Genomic DNA, 21,694 nt, shown 5'->3' on the forward strand with positions numbered 1-21,694 from the left:
CATTTACTTTTATTTGACTTTTTTTTTTTTTTTTTTTTACAAACAAAACCAGGAAAAAAAAAACAAAAATATCTTTTTCAGTTCATATTTTAAGGAAACAAAAAAAGAGGAAAAGTTTTTGGTATTATATTTTTATTTCCAATAGTTTTTAGATCCGGAAAGAAAAGAAAAATAAGATACAGTATGTACATTGTTGTTTTGCTCAGGAATATCTTCATAATCCAATTTTGCTCCTTTGACGGGGAATTTCCGCCATCTAGTGGAAAGAATCGGACACAACAAAATCTCTGCTTGCTAAATCAAGTGAGGATGCTTGAATAAAAGACAAGAAAGACATTTTTACAGATATTTACTTCTTCGTTTTTTGGTGCTCACGTATTTTACGGATGTGTATTGCGTTTACGCGTACTAATATATATTTTTCAGAATATTATTTGCTTTTAGGGCCGATTCAACGTGCACTGTCAGAATGAAAAAGAAAAAAAAAAATTAAACAAAAATATTTTAATGATTTACTCTATGGTTTCCGAATGAATATAAAATATTACAAATAATTGAGCAGTACGCTACAGACAGGAACTATTTTCGCCGTGCCTGTGTAGCTAGGGAAGAATTCTCGAAAGTGCGTTTACCATGGAAACCAATCGACCACTCATGAGCTAACACGATGCTAAGCTAGTAGTAGTAATACGGTAGTTTCCCCCCCTATCAATATAGTAGTAGTAGTTGTTGTTTTCCTATAAATATTTGTTCATTTTGTGAATTTGTGTCATTAGCATGTAAGACTTTACGTGTGAGGACAATTTTGTGGAAATCCACCGAGGATAAACAGTGGCAGCTACGTACGTTCTTTATTTACTTCCTATAATAACGTAAAAATACATAGTTTGTAGTGATAAAAAATAGACTAAAATTAAAGGAAGATACTCTTAAACATGCAGTACTTATGGACGTCTACTTAACTCATTCACTGCTATTTACAGCAATAGACAGCAAATTTATTTGAACTATAATGGATGGTAATGAATGATAATGCCATTGACGGCGATGGACGGTGGCCAGTAAGATAATTTATGAATTAACATTAGAGTCATTCTCGCAGTAGGAAGGTTGTTGACTTCTTTTTAGTTGCAGTGGTGTTAATGGCAGTAGAATAGACTTGATTTACAAAAAACAAAAGTACAATAAGGTTCAATTTAAAAACACAAGGTAAAGTGTGCACAGATTGGGAATAAAGTTATGAAATGTAATATGTAGGGATGTCCCCAATCCGATCGCTTGATCGGAAATCGGGCCGATTACGTAATTTCCAGAAGGATAAAAATTGGGTCAAAATGATCGGGTTTTTAAAATGTATTTTTTAAATTTGTTTTTACTCACTGGCTGCCAGTGACGATGATGGATGTCTCATACATTTTGACTGGTAGTTTAATTTGTGGCACATGTTAGATCCGCACTCTTGTGTTAATGGTAGAATTCAAGTGTGAACGCTTAATGTAGTTTATGTGTCGTGACTGCTCGTTTAAATTTGCTAAGCTAAAGAATATTTTTTATCACACACTACCGACCTTTAGTTTAAATTTATTATTTACAAGCACATTGTGTCCATTCCAGTTCCAGAATGCAGACTGGTGGGGTCACCCAGAACAGTGGATTGGGAGACTTGGAGGTCCTGTTGGCCAATAAAGAAAGGGAGTGGAAGGAGCTTCATGCGAGAAGGGTTAATCTGTTGGAGGATTCTCTTAAAAAGGCCCAGGACGAGTGTTCTTCCCTCAGGTATGAACATATCAATTTCAGACTAAAATCTTGGATTGTCACATGATTCTCTTCAACGGTTAGCCCAGGGGTCTGCAACCTGCGGCTCTTTTATTCTTTTGCTGTGACTCTTCGTGACTATGGCAGTGAACTTTTAGTGCCACTGACAATGTTAGACGCCCAATCATCCCTCTGCTGTGAATTTCAATGAGTTCATCACTAGTAGACGTCCAGGGGCCGTTTGCATGCTGACTCTCCGAGTAGACAAAAAATTTCATGTTTGCATCTATATGGTTCAGTCTCCATTTGACCAATGTCGCAATTCCTCATCAAAACGATGTAGCATTCATAGTGCAGATTTACAAGGCGTCAGCGAATGATGTACTTTGACCCCAACAACATCCTCAGCCCGGAAGATAACATGACCGCCCACTCCCAGCAATGGCATTTTTCTTTTGTTCCAAAAGGCACAAAAATGGAAACATTCAACATATTTAAATTAAAAATATTATAAAAACAGTAAATTAAAGCCCACGCCCAATGTGACGTGTGCGTGTGCTGACGTTATCGGCATGGGTCCCGCGCCGCGGGAGCTCTTGATATGCATGTGGACCAAGCCCCCGCAATCGAATTCTTCCACTTTGGAGGCAGGATTCCAAGGTTTGCATCTTGGCCTTCCGTCTTTGCCGACCCCATAAGAACGCGAGTTTACTCCGCAACACAGTCATTGCATCTTGGTGTCGCAGAGTCGCCATGTAAACTGGCCCCCAGTCTATTTGAACTGAGAATGAGCCATGAGCTGTGGCGTTCCCCAGGGGTCAATCTCACCACCCCTACAATTCATTCTGCATCAAAAAACATGGCTAAAATCAAAGAAAATCAAATGGATTGGACGTCTCACGTCATCAATGGCAGGAACTGAGTAAATCACAAATGCTTTGACATTGACAAGATGGTTGAGAAATAAGCTCGTTATAACTTCATTTTAATGTCAATGCATTGACTTTGATGGGAATGTCGCGCCTACCAACATGGCCAACCTGAGGCCATGTTGGTGCAGTGAAACGTCATTTTATGCTTCTGCCATGAATTGAAATGAGTTTATCACTAGTCGACATCCAATCCAGTTCAAATCGATTGGAAATCTATCTGTCGATGCCAACCAATGAGTCAACGAGATTTGATTTGAATTTAAATTGGATTGTACACTTTTCAAACCTAATTTTAAGTTTGAAGATGATGCTGCAGACTATAAGCAAATGATAGATAACTAACAAAAAATGTTGCAGCTCACTGAAATCAGATGTCAAAGGGCTTTTGTGGTTCCTGGCATTTTTATTTTGGCGGGGTATGGTCAAAATAGCTCTATGAGTATCAAAGGTTGCTGTTCCCTGGGTTACCCTTTTATAATTGATTTCAAACTTTAACTGTTATATAAAATCAATAGAGGAACACCATGCAATTTTTCGAATTTGCACATGTACACAAAGTCCGGGATTAATATCCTTATCCATTGTCTGTTGGTACTTTGTTTCTTTAGGCAACAATACCAGAAGCTGAAAGAGGACTTCCAGTACAATTTGTCTATCCTGGATGAACAAGAGAAGGAATTGCAGAAATATGATGTCATCACATCCAGGGCTTTGAATGCAGAGCAGAGCAGGTAAAACAATATTCCAACTTTTTTAAAATCCACGTTTATCTCACTACACTCCGCCAAAAACGTTCAAAATTTCAAAAATATTTGGCTTGTTGGTAGAGATTTTGGCAATACTTTGTAATGTATTATATTGTGTGTACTGGTGTCATTTTCAGGCAGGAGGAGCTGAGCCGTCTGCGTATCCAGGTTGCCGTGCTGGAGGAGAAGCAAGCCAAAGATGCCGAGGCGAGACAGGAGGAGCTGCACATAAACCAGAACAAAGCTGCTCAGCAAAGGCTGCAGCTGGATGAACTAAGACAGTGAGTCTAGGAGGGGGAACAAATCATTTAACCCTTTTTAGGGACAGCGGTAGCTACAGCGATCATTCAGTTACTATTGGCGAAAGAGTAAACATCAAATGATTTATCTAATCATATCATGCTTAATTCTGGCACCTTCATATCATGTTTGTGTGGCCGGACGGAAGCTCTATGACAGACACAATCGAAAAGCAAATGGAGGAGCATGAGCGAATGAAGTTGGAGTTCCAGCACAGGGTGCATGAGATGGAGGATGAGCTCACTCGGCAGAAAGAGGTGAAAATACAATTGTTTCTTTCATTTACGCCTTTTGAAACAAAAATCTATCAAGAAAACAGATGTGCACAGTGTTCAAATTTCATGTATATTTTTTAGGGCTGTCAAAATTATCGCGTTAATGGGCAGTAATTAATTTTTTAAAATTAATCACATTAAAATATTTGATGTAATTAACGCACATGCCCCGTTCAAACAGATTAAAATGACAGCACAGTGCAATGCCAACTTATTACTTGTGTTTTCTTGAGTTTTGTCGCCCTCTGCTGGCGCTTGTGTGCGACTGATTTTACGGGCTTAAGCACCCATGAGCATTGTGTAATTATTGACATCAACAATGGCGGGCTACTAGTTTATTTTTTGATTGAAAATTTTACAAATTTTATTAAAACGAAAACATTAAGAGGGGTTTTAATATAAAATGTCTATAACTTGTACTAACATTTATCTTTTAAGAACTACAAGTCTTTCTATCCATGGATAGCTTTAACAGAATGTTAATAATGTTAATGCCATCTTGTTGATTTATTGTTATAATAAACAAATACTGTACTTATTTACTGTATGTTGAATGTATATATCCATCCGGTGTCTTATCTTTCCATTCCAACAATAATTTACAGAAAAATATGGCAAATTTTATAGATGGTTTGAATTGCGATTAATTACGATTAATTTTTAAGCTGTAATTAACTTGATTAAAAATTTTAATCGTTTGACAGCCCTAATATTTTTACTTCCTCTCTCTATGGTCAACAGGAATTGACAGCAACTTGGGAAAAGAAGCTCAGGCAACGAGAGCACCAGTTCAATCTTAAACTGGATGAGATGCATGCCGTGTTGCTGTCCAATGAGCTCAAGGTCTAGAAAGTATGAAAATATCTCCAATAAGAAGGTTGTTACTATCCCTTGTTGACATGTTTGTGTGAATATGTTTTTTTTTCAGATTAAGTGTTTGTCTAAAGAGTGTGAAGTTCAGAGCAAGGCTCGAGAGCAAGAAACACAAGCGCTCAAAGCATCTGAAGAGTTGTGTGAACAATTACATACCCAATTACAGCACAAGGCTGATTTGAATGATGAAACCACAGCTGTAAAGGATGTAAGGTATGTATATACTGTATATATAAAGGTGATATATCGTGATACTTTGTAGCCCATAGGGTTATCAATGTGCTCCCAACAAGAATCGACATATAGATTTTTTTTTTTTTAATTCTGTTCAATAGTGGTTTTTGTAGAATATCCTAGAATGCTTTCCTCACCCATGTATTGATAGTTGTTGTAATGCCAAATCGTGAGCTCATCCTTATTGTGAGCCATGGATCGCAAATCATATATGTTAGCTACTCAGAGGTATCAGCCCCCCCTAATCATAGGCGGGGTTTGAGTTTTGGGGGGTCACAACATGCTGATGACCCTGAAACGCAGTGTCAGCAATAAAATTAACTTACACGAATATTTGTAATAATAAGTTGACAATGAGTAGTTTTTGTTTCCCATCATTCTTGAGGGGAATTCTAAATCAGGCTGCTTAGGCAATACTTTTCGGCAAGATCGTCAACCATTGAATATGGTACGCCCGCCGGTGTCGTGCCAATGTAGTTACCCCAGTCAAAAATCGTATCCCCTGGGCGGAGCCATATGGAGGTAGATTTGTGTATTTATTATTCAATCGAAAAAAGTTGCTTCAATTTTTAAAAAAAAGTTAATTCAATCAAAATACAGTGCCTTGCAAAAGTATTCGGCCCCCTTGAACCTTGCAACCTTTCGCCACATTTCAGGCTTCAAACATAAAGATATAAAATTATAATTTTTTTGTCAAGAATCAACAACAAGTGGGACACAATTGTGAAGTGGAACAAAATTTATTGGATAATTTAAACTTTTTTAACAAATAAAAAACTGAAAAGTGGGGCGTGCAATATTATTCGGCCCCCTTGCGTTAATACTTTGTAGCGCCATCTTTTGCTCCAATTACAGCTGCAAGTCGCTTGGGGTATGTTTCTATCAGTTTTCCACATCGAGAGACTGACATTCTTGCCCATTCTTCCTTGCAAAACAGCTCGAGCTCAGTGAGGTTGGATGGAGAGTGTTTGTGAACAGCAGTCTTCAGCTCTTTCCACAGATTCTCCATTGGATTCTGGTATGGACTTTGACTTGGCCATTCTAACACCTGGATACGTTTATTTTTGAACCATTCCATTGTAGATTTGGCTTTACGTTTTGGATCATTGTCCTGTTGGACGATAAATCTCCGTCCCAGTCTCAGGTCTTGTGCAGATACCAACAGGTTTTCTTCCAGAATGGGCCTGTATTTGGCTGCATCCATCTTCCCGTCAATTTTAACCATCTTCCCTGTCCCTGCTGAAGAAAAGCAGGCCCAAACCATGATGCTGCCACCACCATGTTTGACAGTGGGGATGGTGTGTTCAGGGTGATGAGCTGTGTTGCTTTTACGCCAAACATATCGTTTTGCATTGTGGCCAAAAAGTTCAATTTTGGTTTCATCTGACCAGAGCACCTTCTTCCACATGTTTGGTGTGTCTCCCAGGTGGCTTGTGGCAAACTTTAAACGAGACTTTTTATGGATATCTTTGAGAAATGGCTTTCTTCTTGCCACTCTTCCATAAAGGCCAGATTTGTGCAATGTACGACTGATTGTTGTCCTATGGACAGACTCTCCCACCTCAGCTGTAGATCTCTGCAGTTCATCCAGAGTGATCATGGGCCTCTTGGCTGCATCTCTGATCAGTTTTCTCCTTGTTTGAGAAGAAAGTTTGGAAGGACGGCCGGGTCTTGGTAGATTTGCAGTGGTCTGATGCTCCTTCCATTTCAATATGATGGCTTGCACAGTGCTCCTTGAGATGTTTAAAGCTTGGGAAATCTTTTTGTATCCAAATCCGGCTTTAAACTTCTTCACAACAGTATCTCGGACCTGCCTGTTGTGTTCCTTGGTTTTCATAATGCTCTCTGCACTTTAAACAGAACCCTGAGACTATCACAGAGCAGGTGCATTTATACGGAGACTTGATTACACACCGGTGGATTCTATTTGTCATCATCGGTCATTTAGGACAACATTGGATCATACAGAGATCCTCACTGAACTTCTGGAGTGAGTTTGCTGCACTAAAAGTAGAGGGGCCGAATAATATTGCACGCCCCACTTTTCAGTTTTTTATTTGTTAAAAAAGTTTAAATTATCCAATAAATGTTGTTCCACTTCACGATTGTGTCCCACTTGTTGTTGATTCTTGACAAAAAAATTAAATTTCATATCTTTATGTTTGAAGCCTGAAATGTGGCGAAAGGTTGCAAGATTCAAGGGGGCCGAATACTTTTGCAAGGCACTGTATATATTTTCAATAAAAAAAGTCGCTTCAATCAAAAAAAAAGAAAAAATGTGTTTGAGTCAAAAAAATGCATGTGAAAGCTATTGTTCTTTGAATTTTTGGGGGGATTGAACCAACTTTTTTGATTGAAGTCATGTTGATTTGTGTTTGGGCCACATTTTGGCTAGGACATTTTGGTTCTTATTTTTCAATCAAAAAATAAGTTGCTTCAAAAAATATATATTTTCAAAAAGAAAAATCACTTCAATCAAAAAAGAAAAATTTGAATCATAGAAAATGTTTTTGAATGCGAAAAAATATTTGAGAGTGAAAAATTTGCATTTGAACACTTAATTTTTCATTGAAAAAGTTTTATTTGATTGAAGCAATCCTTTTTGTGTTTGGGCCATATTATGGGTTGGACATTTGTGTCTAAATCATTCAATCCCCAAAAAGTTGCTTCAATTAAAAAAAAATATTTTCAATCATTTGAAAAATAAAATTGCCCTCGCTTTTTTTTTTAAAATTATATGCAAAGTAAATGACCGTCTAAGGTGCTAGTCAAATGATCTGTTTGAAAAATAATTTTGAACCATTATAAAAATATATTTTTTTGTTCATTTCATTCATTTTTGTTGTGGTTTTACTGCTTTACGACTTTTGTATATATAGCAAAGTCAATTTAATGCAATGACACTTTTTGGCCACCAGGGGGGTCTGGCCATCCTGCTCCACCCTTAAAATCTGCTTATGCTCCTAATATACAGTATATCAGACAGTTGTGTATTTTGTTTTTCAGATGTGTGAATTTTATCAGGCCTTATGATGTTAAGGTATCATACTCAGATGTGCACTAAGAACATTTTTTATGTGTTTTCACTCATATTTTTCAGGATCAAAGAACTGGAGCACCAGTTGAAATGGATGGAGAGCAAACTAGAGAAGCAGAGAGATGACCACATTAGGAAGTGAGTCAACACAAACTCAATGCCAACAAGTAAATAGAAGGCCCTCCTTTTAAAATAATAAGTATTTGCATCTTTACGTACAAACATTTAAACGTTCGGTGTTCTATTTGTATCAGATCAGCATTTAGTTTACCAAGTGGTGTTCATACAGTATGCATTCCATTGTACAGAGAAATGTCTGCTAAGACTTGCATTTACTATTATTAACGAGCTTTAAAGAGGTCTGGCCCTAATGTCACCCCCATTACAGAGTATTTAAATGTCTGTAATACATTAAATGATGTGTATCCTTGTCTGTCAGACAGGAGGACGATGCCCAGGCTTTGAAAGAGAAGGATAAGCAAATGGGGGTTCAGTATGAGGTTCACTTAGAGCAGTTAAAAAGAGCCGAAAAACAAATGATCCAACTTCAGAATAGCATGAAGATTCAGTCTGCAAAAGCCTGCTCGACCCAAAAGGACATGGAGATGGCCTTGGAGCAGAAAAACGACACAATAAAGAGGTGAGTCGCATAATGTGAATTAAAAGCTAGCTAGCTAGAAAAAAATTCAGAAAACTAGCAAGGTTACAGTGGTATGAAAAAGTATCTGAACCTTTTGGAATTCCTAACATTTCTGCTTCACCATCAAATGTGATCCGATATTTGTCAAAATCACACAGATGAAAAAACAGTGTCCGCTTTAATTAAAACCACCCAAACATTTATAGTTTTTCATATTTTAATGAGGATAACATGCAAACAATGACAGAAGGGGGGGATAAATAAGTGAACCATCACATTTAGTATTTTGTGCCCCCCCTTTGGCAGCAATAACTTTAACCAGACACTTCCTGTACCTGCAGATCAGTCTGGCACATCGATCAGGACTAATCTTGGCCCATTCTTCTCTACAAAACTGCTGTAGTTCAGTCAGATTTCTGGGGTGTCTGGCATGATTTGCTGTCTTTAGGTCATGTCACAGCATCTCAATGCGGTTCAAGTCTGGACTTTGACTTGGCCGCTCCAGAACGTGTATTTTTTTCTTCTGAAACCCTTCTGAAGTTGATTTACTTCTGTATTTTGGATCATTGTCTTGTTGCAGCATACACCCTCTTTTAAGCTTGAACTGTCTGACCTCAAGATTTCCTGCAAAGTATCCTGATAAACCTTTGAATTCATTCTTCCATTTATGATTGCAAATTGTCCAGGCCCTGAGACAGCAAAACAGCCCCAAATCATGATGCTCCCCCCACCATGCTTCACGCTGGGGATGAGATGTTGATGTTGGTGAGCTGTTCCATTTTTCCTCCACAAGTGACGTTGTGTGTTACTCCCAAACAACTCAACTTTGGTTTCATCAGTTCAAAAAATATTTTGCCAGAACATCTGGGGAGTGTCCAAGGGCCTTTTTTGTGAACATTAAACGAGCAACAATTTTTTAAAAAAGCAGTAGCTTCCTCGGTGGAGTCCTCTCATGAACACCATTCTTGGCCATAGTTTTACATATATTTGATGAGTGCACAGAGATATTGGACTTTGCTAGTGATTTCTGTAAGTCTTTAGCAGAAACTCTAAGGTTCTTTTTTACCTCTCTGAGTATTCTGCACTGAACTTTTGGCGTCATCTTTGGTGGACGGCCACTCCTTGGAAGAGAAGTATCAAACCCTCCACATTTGTAGACAACTTCTCTGACTGTCGATTGATGAAATTCCAGACTTTTAGAGATGGTTTTGTATCCTTTCCCAGCTTTATACAAATCAACAATCCTTAATTGCAGGTTTTCAGAAAGCTCTTTTGACCGAGCCATGATGCACATCAGACAATGCTTCTCATCAAGACATTTCTTAACAGGTGTGTGTTTTATTGTGGGCTGGACAGCTTTAAACCACTCATCAGTGATTGGGCAGACACCTGACTTAAAATGTTGGAAAAATTGTTTTCAATTGCTTTTGCACCTTAGGCAGAGGGTTTACTTACTTATTCTTCCCCCTTCTGTCATTGTTTGCATACTATCCTAATTAAAATATGAAAACCTGTAAATGTTTGGGTGGTTTTAGTTAAAGCAGAAACTGTATTTTCATCTGTGTGATTTTGACAAAGATCAGATCACATTTGATGGTGAATTTATGCAGAAATGTGAGAACTTCCAAAAGGTTCAGGTACTTTTTCGTACCACTGTAAAAATTGCTCGTTTGTTCTTGTTTCCTGTCATTTTGGGGGACACGGTCGTGGCACAGTTGTAGATTGAGTTGTCTTGGGTTAGCGGTTGATTCCTGGCTATGACTACCCGCTGTCGAAGTGTTTTTGGGCAAGACACTGAATCCTAATTTGCCCTCAATGGTTTGGGAGCAGCGGCATTGGTGTGCGTGAAAGGGTAAATGTGTGCAAATTTAAAGTGCTTTGGGCATTGTAAACATGTAGATAAATGCACTATATATATAGTATTGTCCGTTTACCATTTCTGAACATTTTGATAGGAATTTTATGATCGGCCAACCTGTTTGGTTGCTTTTCATAATGGATCCCAGCCTAAATGAAATGTTTGAGTCGGTAAAGGTCAGTTTTGATTTATTGTAGACAGGAGAAAGTAGAAAATAATTTTGGATTTATCATTAAACATGAATGACACTGAAATCAGCATTGTAACTTTGTAACTTTATTTACAAGTGAATCTGATGCACAATTTATGGGATAGCATTATTTGCAACAGAATTTAGCTTACCCATTTTTAGGTAAGCTAAAATACAGAATTGGAATTTCAAATGGACTAAAACTTTGTTTTGCACAGTATTTGCTTACATTGACATCACCAAGCTCTCATGATCTTTCGTGATTCTGTTCTAGGCTTTACCACTGTTAAACTGCATGCGCTACTGGGTTTAAATTTGGAGATTTCCATAATTGGTTCAAAATATACCCTTTCTAGATTCACCTTTTATTCATTAATTTTTTTATAGTGTGTATTTAAGTCATTATCTTGCTGCATGGTAAAAGGAAAGTGTATTTAAATTCCCAAATGTGTTCGTAGAGTTCATTTTGCCATTGTTGTAGTCTGTAACATCATCATTGAAGATTCAGGAACCAAACAGAAACCAGGAAAGACAAACATTTATTTCTCTGTGTGTTTCTCAAAGACTTCGTACTGACGTGACTGCAGCTCAGGCTACATTGGAGAAGTACATGTGTCAAACATCTCACGACATGGTTACCAACAAATCGGAGTTAATAATATTACAGAACAGTAATAACAAACTACGTGCCGAGTTGGAGAGAAGCAGAGACGAGATTAACAGGTAAGAAGATGTACAGATTTATACGTAAGAAATCATGATGTTATTAACTGTAGTGTAGTACAAAACACTCCATCCACGTGTAGATTTTTTTTGTGTGCAAAACTATTTATTTATTTAATTGTTCGATAAAGCAAAAAACTGTAATAGAGCAAAATTTTACACAACAAATGTGATTATTAGAATGAGATGAATGTAATTACGATCATGAATCACAGTTTTCAAAGGCTTTATTCAACTGGACATAATAAACTGCAGTGTGATGTGGTATAGTTTTAAACTATTAACTTAGTTGTTATATTATTTCAATGATTATTTGCGTGTTGTCAGGTACAAGCAGGATATAAGTGCTGGTTTGAAGAGAGAAGCAGCCTTAGAACAGGCTCGAATTCAGTTGGAGTTAGAGTGGCAGAAACGCTGTGATGCTACCAAGGCTAAACATTACTTGGCTAATGAGCAGCTTATACAAGATTTGACCCAAGCCAGAGACCAGGTCAGTCTCTTATCATGAAAGTCCTCTTGAAATATATTTTCTCTGTAAAACATATTAAAATTCTATTTGGTGTATTATAGTTTTGTGTTCTATCCTTACTAGGCAAAGGCAGAGCTTCAGCAGAAAGAAAAAGAGTTGCATGACTTGACCGTCTTGCTTCCCTCTGTTGAAAATCAGACTGATAAAGCAGGGCAGGTAAGAGTCTAAGAAATATTTCAACAATTTAGCGTAATCCATGTGTTAGTTTCCTAAAGAAGAAGAAAAAGAACAAAGTCCTTTTGTGCCCCCCCTCCAAGCAGCCTAAAAACCCGTCTAATTTTGAGTTAACATATGATAACGGATACTTTTTACCAGACAATTGGACTCAAGTCACAGGGACTCTGACTCAAGTCGCAAATGTGATGACTCGCAACTCGACTCGTACTTCAAGAAAAAAAACTCACCCGGACTTGACTCGTTTGAGGTGGGAGTGTCTGAGACTCGACTCGACTTCACTTGTGAGACAATGACTCAAGACTGGACAAGCGGACTCGAAAAACTTGGATCGTAGATTGGTTCCCACTTGCCAGTGATCCGCTTGGTCGCCTTGACCGCTCTTGCGACTCCTTCACGGAACGTCATGGCAATCAAAATTCAATCAAATTCCCTGCAGAATATACCACTTTTTTATATTGACTTACATTGGCAGTAAGGCTTTCCTCAAACATAAACCTGACTTGACTTGACACGACTCGTCTTTACAACCTCGTGACTTGTCTCGAGTAGACACAACTTTGTGACTCGACTTGAACACAACAGGTACGACTCGAGATTTACTTGTTACTCGTCTGGACTTAACATGACTTCGAGACTCGACTTGACTTGACACGACGTAGCCTTATGACCCGACTTGACTCGTCATAACCTCGTCACTGAACTCGATTCGACCTGCACACAACGGGTAAGACTTGGGACTTAGTTTGGACTCGACATGACTCGACATAACTTTATGACTCGACGTGACCTCGAGACTGTAGTTGACCTAACTTTGTAACTCGACTTGACGAAATCTTATGACTCGACTTGACTTGCCCACATCTAAAACTCGGAACTTACTTGTGACTCGTCTCAACTCAACATGACCTCGAGACACGAATCGACTTGATTCAACGTAACCTTATGACTCGACTCGACTCGTCATAACCGCGGGACTTGACTCGACCGGCCCATGACAGGTAAGACTTGGGACTTAGTTGTGACTCGACATATCCTTATGACTCGACTCAACTTGACTCGACAGAACCTCGAGGTTTGACTTGACGTAACCTTATGACTCAACTGGACTTGATTTGACTCGATACAACCTCGTGTCTCGAATCGACTTGACTTGCCTACAAAATGTAAGACTCGGGACTTGCTTGTGACTCATCTCAACTCGACATGACCTCAAGACTGGACTTAATTTGATTCGACGTAACCTTATGACTCGACTTGACATAACCTCGTGACTCGACTCGACTTGCCCACAACATGTAGGACTCGGGACTTACTTGTGACTCGTCTCAACTTGACATGACCACGAGACACGACTCGACTTGATTCGACGTAACCTTATGACTCGACTCGTTATAACTTCGTGACTAAACTCGACTCGACCTGCCCACAACAGGTAAGACATGGGACTTAGTTGTGACTCAACATGACTCGACATAACCTTATGAGTCAACTCGACTTGACATGACCTCGAGACTGTAGTTGACCTAACCTTATGACTCGACTTGACTCGACGTAACCTTATAACTCGACTTGACGTCACCTTATGACTCGACTCGACTCGTCATAACCTCGGGACTTGACTCGACCTGCCCATAACAGGTAAGACTTGGGACTTAGTTATGACTCAACATATCCTTATGACTCGACTCAACTTGACTCGACAGAACCTCGAGATTTGACTTGACGTAACCTTATGACTCAACTGGACTTGATTTGACTCGACATAACCTCGTGTCTCGACTCGACTTGACTTCCCTACAAAATGTAAGACTCGGGACTTTCTTGTGACTTGTCTCAACTCGACATGACCTCGAGACATTGAGAGGTATTGACTTTTTTTTTTTTTAACAGTTACTTGCAAAATACTTACACTGTCCATGTCATTCATCTCAACAGTGCATCACACCAAAACCAGACACGCGATCATCCGAGGAAATAAGTTCCCTGGTTGAGCAGAACAATTTTTTGCGAGCCGTTGTTTCCCAGATGAGAAGAGACATGGAGGATCTTGGTCATCTCTTACCACATCCGCAGACCGAATATGAAGCTGCCTCTCCCAAGATGGTTGAAGCCCCCGATGTGCCGCCAGCTACCCCGACAACTGAACCTCTTGCCAATCAACCTGATATAACTGCTACAAACATTCCAACATATTTGTCAGGTCTCTCTCACAGAAATGTCAAGTCACCAGTGAAAAACGTCACCACACAATGTAACCTTTTTGTTGATTTGTTTCAGACTACACTCAGGGTCTGAAAAAGGAGATGAGCTTGCTGAATGAACGATGCAGACACATCGAGGAGCAGCTACAAGGTGCTCCAGCCATAGGAACGCCTAAAAATGTTATGGGCAATCCACATGATTCAACATCTTTGGCGTGGCCAAATGCTGAGCCTGATCATACCAATGTGAGGTTTCAGGTACTGTTATTTCAAGTGACATGTATTAACTAGAATCAAATAATGGGTCTAGATACCTTACAATACGATTTGCAATTTTGCTTTGTATCTTTCAGAGTTCAGTAGTGCAACAGGTCCAAGATAGGCACTCCTATCTGTGGCAGCAGCAGCAGCATTTGAATTCAGCTCTTATGGCCGGTGCTGCATCTAGTAATGTTCAGGGTATTAAAAAGAACATTGTTCTGTCACATGCCAGGCTAAAGCAAGCAGCGTTTTACATTGCCCGTCTGAGCAGAGAGAAGCAACAGCTCATACAGATAGGCAATTGTCTTCGTGCCGCTATCACCAGCGCTGGATTACAGGGTACCACAACATGCATTTCTCTTACGGTGTTAGCATTTTATGTCAGCTCGTCACAATGTGTATGCTAAAAAAAATCATCCTATTGTGGGTGCCTTTCAGAAACGATTGAACGAAAAAAAGATGACTCTAAAGTGGAGCAAAGACATCAACATGAACGTCTCTCTGCTCTGGAGAAGCTGCAGTACAGACTTACCACTCAGGTGTGTTCTCTAATTGATATTTTTGCACATAACTTAAATTAGATCTACATTGCTTGGTTTGACCTTCTACAAATTTGTTTTTCTTCCAAAGATATTCCCTTATGTTTTGGTTTTAAAAAGCTAGCATTGCTAAACACAGAATCAATGCATTTTTTTCTTCTATGTTGAACTCATGTTCCGATACCCAAAACAAGACTTGACTAGTTCTGGAACCTCACCACCACCGTGACCACTACCAACTTTTTAAGAGCCATTTTTTAGCCTAAATTTGGAAAATATCACTTAATCCAATTAAGTTAGACCACCATCATGTCTCTGTAACCAGAGTAACTGAAATAGATTTACTAAAAAATCTGAGTACCAGGTAACATTAAAGATGCAATGATTCCTCTTAAAGACCTTACGTTGGGAACATGCAGGTTAATTTATGAAATCAATACTTTGTAATACAGGAAAACCATAAAGAAAAAGGTAGGATGAATGAAATTCCAAATAAGGGCCTTGGAAAGGAGCTGATTTAGACTGCATTCAAATTGCAGGCAAATCTGATTCAAATAGGATTCCTTCTCAAATCTGATTTTCAGGGCTGACTGTTCATATTTTAAGCAAGTGTCCAAATCAGACCTGGGCTTCCTCAGACTGTGCCACATTATTGACACACCTGAAAGTTTGCTGTGGCAACGAAAGCTTCAACTTCAAGCAGCAATGAGTAACGTCACGGACAGTCAAAACCAGTGTTGTTTTTGGCAGTCCTTTGAATTTTCGCCGTAGCCTTTCGGACGATAATACTTATTATTCCTCGTTTTTGTTGACTTCGTTTAGTTTTAGTTGACGTTTACTAAAAAGGTTTTCGTCGGTAAAATTAAAAAAAACTTTACCCCCAAAAATAAAGGTTTCCAATTATTTTGAAAGAACATGCGAGCACTTATTGTAGCATCTACAAGGACAACGCCAACTTGGTGATAATACACACTCAGCAGGAAAACGGTACATAATTTTCAATCAATTATACCCACCTGGACGCCACAAACTGTAAAAAAAAAAAAAAAGTTCTCCGAGTTGTCGCCGTTAGCATTTGCCGAATGCTAACTCAAACACAAATGCTATGCTAACTCTACGAGTTACATTTAGTGTGTGATGATCACTCAGCGCAGATCTTTGGGCTTAAGCAACATTGCAAATTCTGGACAAGATTAGAAAACAAATCTTACCGTGGGTACAAGCCTGGAGACTGAAGAGCAGCAGCACATCACATGAGTGACACAAACAGACACTGCTACGATTCAGGCTAACTACACATAAAATGTCAAACATTGTGAACACGCGACAGAAACGATGGCGCATCTTTGTCTTGTCTCATCTCGTCAGACGAAAACTGGCATAAGTCTTGTTAGGTTTTAACTCCCAAAAGATGTTTTTAGCTTGTTATCATCTCATCGTCATCATGGGGAAAAAAATAGTTCGTTGAAGAAACATTTTTCTTTATAGTCATCGTTGACGAAAACAATACTGGTCAAAACCAATCTGTGCTGTTTAGACTGCAAAGCTTCTTGTCCATATATGATATGAAACTACCTCCCATATGTGGTTTCAGCCCGATTTCTGTACTTTGTGACTGTCAGACTACAAAAGAGCCTTGCAGTTTCAATCTGAGTGGGCTAAAAATCAGATTTTGGCTCCCAGTTTGAACAAGGCCTTGCTTGTTGTAGTGTATTTCTACCAACAGAGGGCGACATGAGCCCACTCATGTCTGTGCATGTCCGCAGGAGCTTCAATATGCTGCTAGGCAGAAGGCTTGCACTGTTGCGAAACATGCCAATTCAACCAACAGCAGAAGGACTCACCAAAAAGGAGACCGCAACCCTTGTTCCAGAGTGCACCAGTCAACTGATGAGACTGGGGTAATAGTGGCATAAATATCTATTTAAAGTTTATATTTCACAGCAGAATCCAGTGCAACCGCAGAGGTTGAAGACAAACCCAATACAGATTTTTTTCAGTTGGAAAACTACATTAACGTGGGAAGCAGCTTTATTAATTAATTAATTTGCTCATCTTCTAAGGGTGCTTTCACACTAGCTTTGTTTGGTCCGTTTTAAACAAACCGCAGTGCTTTTTCTCAGATAGTCTGGTTCGTTATGTAAATGTAAACGCGCATCCGGACTAGTTCGGACCAAACAACTGAACTCTGGTCCGCTCAAAAATCGTGGGTCTCGATCCGCTTTAAGCGCACTCTGCTTCGCTTGTGAATGCAACCGGAGCAGGGTGTGCTTTTGCTACTTTATGTTACCTTCATAAGGTGGAGCTGTGATGCTGTGACGGTACACGTTGGGCAAAATCAACAATGGCAAGATGACAGACGATTATTCATGGCCATCATCTATGACAATGTGACGATTGTGTTTTGCACGCTGTTGCTGAACAGACTGTGTGTGAGTGACTGGCCGAGACGGATGGAGCCTTTTAGGGCGGCCGTTTTTTGAGTCTCACTCTCCTGGAAGTGGCAACAATTTGACAGTCCAAAAAGTCATGAAAGTGAGAACGAAGCGCGCCTGAGTGACCATGCGGTCCCCTTTCGTGGTTAAATTTTCTCCTTTGCATTTTTTATGTACTCCAGTTCGCTCGGCATAGAGTCAGGAGGGAGTGACCCCGCCACTGGCCTAGCGACGACTAGCAATGATATGCTACATTAAATGTTTTTGTTTGTTTGTTGTTTTAATTCAAACTTACATGCATACAAACTTATGCTTCACAAAACATTGTCATTTTCCATGCTGCTTTTCCTTACAAGCGTCGCGGAGGTGCTGGAGCCTATCCCAGCTAACTACGGGCAGACGGCAGGATACACCCAGTCAGTTTCTAAAAAAATTGACATTACGTGCAGCATCACAGCACCACGCTGTGACGCTCCATGCTCCCTCCCCTCCCAGGAGGGACGTATTTCCTCTTATATTTGTTCAATCAATGAGTGCGCCTTTCATCTCACATGATGCTACTCGGAAAGTTCAGTTGGCGCAGTGTGGATGCTGAACTTTTTCAGCTACTCATTTGCAAGTGTTGCAGTGAGGTAGCTCTCTGAATATGAATTCAATTTGGTAGGTATATTCTCAGGATGTATACGGATCAATGTTCGGAGCCCTATTTCGAATGTTTTAGCTCAGGGTTGGTTAAATATATGAACTCATTGCAGAATTATTATTGCCTGTAGGTTCCGAATTAGACAGTAGAGGGCATGCAGGCTCTTTAACGATGCTTTTGATGAGATGGTTTGGTAGCTAGCAGGCTGGTTGAAGTTCGTTTTGAGCTAGTTAACTACAATTTTTAACTGTGGATGACCACAGTTAAATGTGTAAATATGTCGAAGATGTTAAGATATTTTAGGGTTCACTGAAAGACTTTGCTTAACAAGTTACCATTGCCGGACCTCCTGTCTTACAAAATGAAGTCCCAGTAGTGTTTGTATTTTGCATTGGCCTCTAAGTCTGACTCATCTGGTTTCAAAACAGCAATTTACATTAACATGCCTTTCTAAACTGCTTGATTTCACCATCAAAATAAAAAAGTAAAGCCTGTAAAGCCTGGTTCAAACTTTGAACTTGCACTGTATGGTGACATGAATGCTTCATGACAACTGTACGGTTGGGTGAATTTTTTTGGGAACACACTAGTTAAATTTCATTTATCGCTCTCTATTTTACAATCTGTGCAAGTAACGGAGGCATTGATTTGATGGCTAGATGGAATATGAAAATTGGACAGGAAAAAAAATTGCAATCATAAACTCCACTGATTTGTCTTGGACTGTGCATCCTTTTCTTCAGACCTCTAAAACTGCTACAAGCAGCCAGCAACAAAGCTCGGAGCTCAAGACACAGCCCAGTTCAGAAGAGTCACTGCAGTCATTGAAAGGAATTTGGGAGATATTGGACCATGGATTAAGTTCATCCATTCACTCAGAAGGTTAGCTTTAAAAATAAAAAATCAATAAAGAAAACTTGGTTGCATGCAACACCATTAATTTTCATTATTAAAGTACAGTATTCTCATGAGATAAACCCACAAATAATGTTTTATATAAAAAGATAAAAAATTAAGAGTTGTCTTGTCCGATAATGACTTTTAACTGGTATCCAGTTATTACCAAACTCCAAAAATCAGATACCAAAATCAAGCTGATATGCGATCGAGAACTTAAAGCCACTCTAGGTAACTTTTCAGTTTTGGTCGATTTTAGCGACGCCGGTCGACAAAAGCGGTAGTGTTTTGCCTTAACGAAGACTGCGTTTCGCATGAGGACCAGCGTGTACCCGCACAGTGTTGTAAAATAATTATCTCCTGGTCGCCTGCAGATGTATTAAACGACATTTCTGTTTCCAGCGGCTGTGTGAAAGATGAATAGTAATAGGGTAATGAATCAAGTTGTGGCTAAACAATAGCATATGACTGTTAGCAAATGCGTGGCTTAGTGTGGCTAACCCCCCACCTCAACTGAACTCGTAAACGCTGACAATTTCGGTTGGGGGTTGGAGCGTTAATTAAGTTAATTAGTTCCAGTGAAAGTGATACAGACCCCCACGATATATAAAAGCGATGTCAAGCAACTAGTTGTCAGTCAACATATTACAAATGTTATGACAATATATTATAAAGGTTGAAAAGTTACCTAGTGTTACTTTAACGTACTATTATTTTTTTAATCATTTATTGTTCATTTATTTTTTGCACCGTGAATGCAAATGGTCTGCTCACAAAACAAATCCCAAGCATCTTAGTTTGTACACATCTAATGGTCAAAAAGCATAACTGCTATGCTAAGCTATGACCAGCCCTTGTACAAAGGTAAAAGGCTTCTACATTCACTTTGAAGGCAACATGCATATTGGCCCAAAATCGATCATAAAAAACTGATGTTGATATTATCCAATATCATTTTAAAATGCTTTTATTGGCCCTAAAAAAAATCATTCACGTAGAATCATTAATCAGGTTGATAGAAAAATGTTACTTAATGTGTGAAACGTAATATGTTAGCTGCTTATTAACCATAGCAGAAACGTTTGCAAAATGTTTTCCTTCATTCTTTTGTGAGACTCCTGCTAATTAAAAATGCATAAAACTATACACCTCCTAGAATCATTAATCAGGTTGATAGAAAAATGTTACTTAATGTGTGAAACGTAATATGTTAGCTGCTTATTAACCATAGCAGAAACGTTTGCAAAATGTTTTCCTTCATTCTTTTGTGAGACTCCTGCTAATTAAAAATGCATAAAACTATACACCTCCTGTTTGTTTTTAGGTGATAGTGAGCTCATCAGGAGCAAGGTGACCAAGTCAGGCACCGGTGGAGTGATGGTGACCGGTACCAGCGCTCCCATCCACCGAGGTTCCTCAGCCAAGCGCCAGCAGAAGAAGAACCCTACCAAAGCACCGTCAAACCCACCAAAGAGCTGCAAGAAAGGAACCCTGGGCAAAATCAGCAGGATCAGAAACTATAATGCCAAAGACTAACACTTATACAAGACAATTGTTTGTCTTCCAAGTCATTGTGATCATTGTGTGATCAGTAAATTGTTTTAGCTTTTGGAACACGTTCAATTTCGTCCACCAATATTAACAAGAAACTGCTATTTTTGGAGAAATTGCAATTAGGAGCTTTGCAGCTGTGATTTGGGGACATTACAGGGTCACTTCCTGTCCATTTGGGGACATTTCAAGGTAATCTCTTGTTGATATCAGGTGACTTGCTGTTGGGGAAATTTCAGGGTCACTTCCTGTTGATTTGGGGACATTTTAGGGTCACTTCCTGTTGATATCAGGTCATTTCCCGTTGATATTCTGACCTACATGGCCTTCAACGGCATCGACTTTTATATACGCCATTGGCATCAACAGAATCGACATAAATGGCAGTCAATGCCATCGATGTACATTGATGTCAATGTCATAGACGTGCATGGCTGTCAATATATCAAGTCATTTCCTGTTGATATTTTGACATACATAGCCGTCAATGTCATCATTTTACATATACGCCAATGGGATGGAATCGAAATACATTGGCATCAACAGAATCAACATACATTGCCGTCAATGGCATAGACGTATATTGCTGTTAATGTCATGGATGTGCATGGCTATCAATTGCAATGAATGACAATGGGTTGTCATAAGTTTTTCTGCCATTGAAAATGAATTGGAAATTTTGGCCATTAGAAATGAATAAAACTACGAACATGGCCGTCAGTGGCATCCCATTAGAAATGAATGTGAAAGGTTTTGGCAAATTCTGTATTCAATTTTTATGCCCTGTTCTAAAATTTAAATGTAATGTGCAAATTATGTGATTCGGTCCAAAACTGTAGGACAAATACCGTTTTTATGATAATAATAATAATTATTATTACTTTTTTTTTTTTTTTTT

At 39.0% G+C, this 21,694-nt stretch overlaps 1 protein-coding gene across 3 annotated transcripts; it reads left to right on the forward strand.

Moving 5' to 3' along the window:
• Positions 1 to 638: 638 nt before the first annotated feature.
• Positions 639 to 21,608, forward strand: ccdc57 (coiled-coil domain containing 57). Of its 3 annotated transcripts, XM_057826905.1 has the most exons (20): positions 639 to 692; positions 777 to 842; positions 1,615 to 1,776; positions 3,296 to 3,418; positions 3,571 to 3,714; positions 3,882 to 3,990; positions 4,750 to 4,851; positions 4,937 to 5,094; positions 8,216 to 8,290; positions 8,592 to 8,792; positions 11,405 to 11,563; positions 11,891 to 12,053; positions 12,156 to 12,248; positions 14,205 to 14,469; positions 14,547 to 14,728; positions 14,824 to 15,070; positions 15,170 to 15,270; positions 17,037 to 17,171; positions 19,092 to 19,230; positions 20,570 to 21,608. In XM_057826905.1, exons 3-20 carry the CDS (start codon positions 1,622 to 1,624, stop codon positions 20,779 to 20,781), a joined length of 2,763 nt encoding a protein of 920 aa, XP_057682888.1. In that variant the 5' UTR covers positions 639 to 692; positions 777 to 842; positions 1,615 to 1,621; the 3' UTR covers positions 20,782 to 21,608. The 3 variants fall into 3 exon arrangements, with proteins under 3 accessions (XP_057682888.1, XP_057682887.1, XP_057682889.1); XM_057826904.1 differs by having other exon boundaries at positions 645 to 842; XM_057826906.1 differs by having other exon boundaries at positions 645 to 842; positions 12,162 to 12,248.
• Positions 21,609 to 21,694: the final 86 nt, after the last annotated feature.

The sequence above is a fragment of the Corythoichthys intestinalis genome, chromosome 21, assembly GCF_030265065.1.
Source record: "Corythoichthys intestinalis isolate RoL2023-P3 chromosome 21, ASM3026506v1, whole genome shotgun sequence".
Lineage (NCBI taxonomy): Eukaryota > Metazoa > Chordata > Actinopteri > Syngnathiformes > Syngnathidae > Corythoichthys > Corythoichthys intestinalis.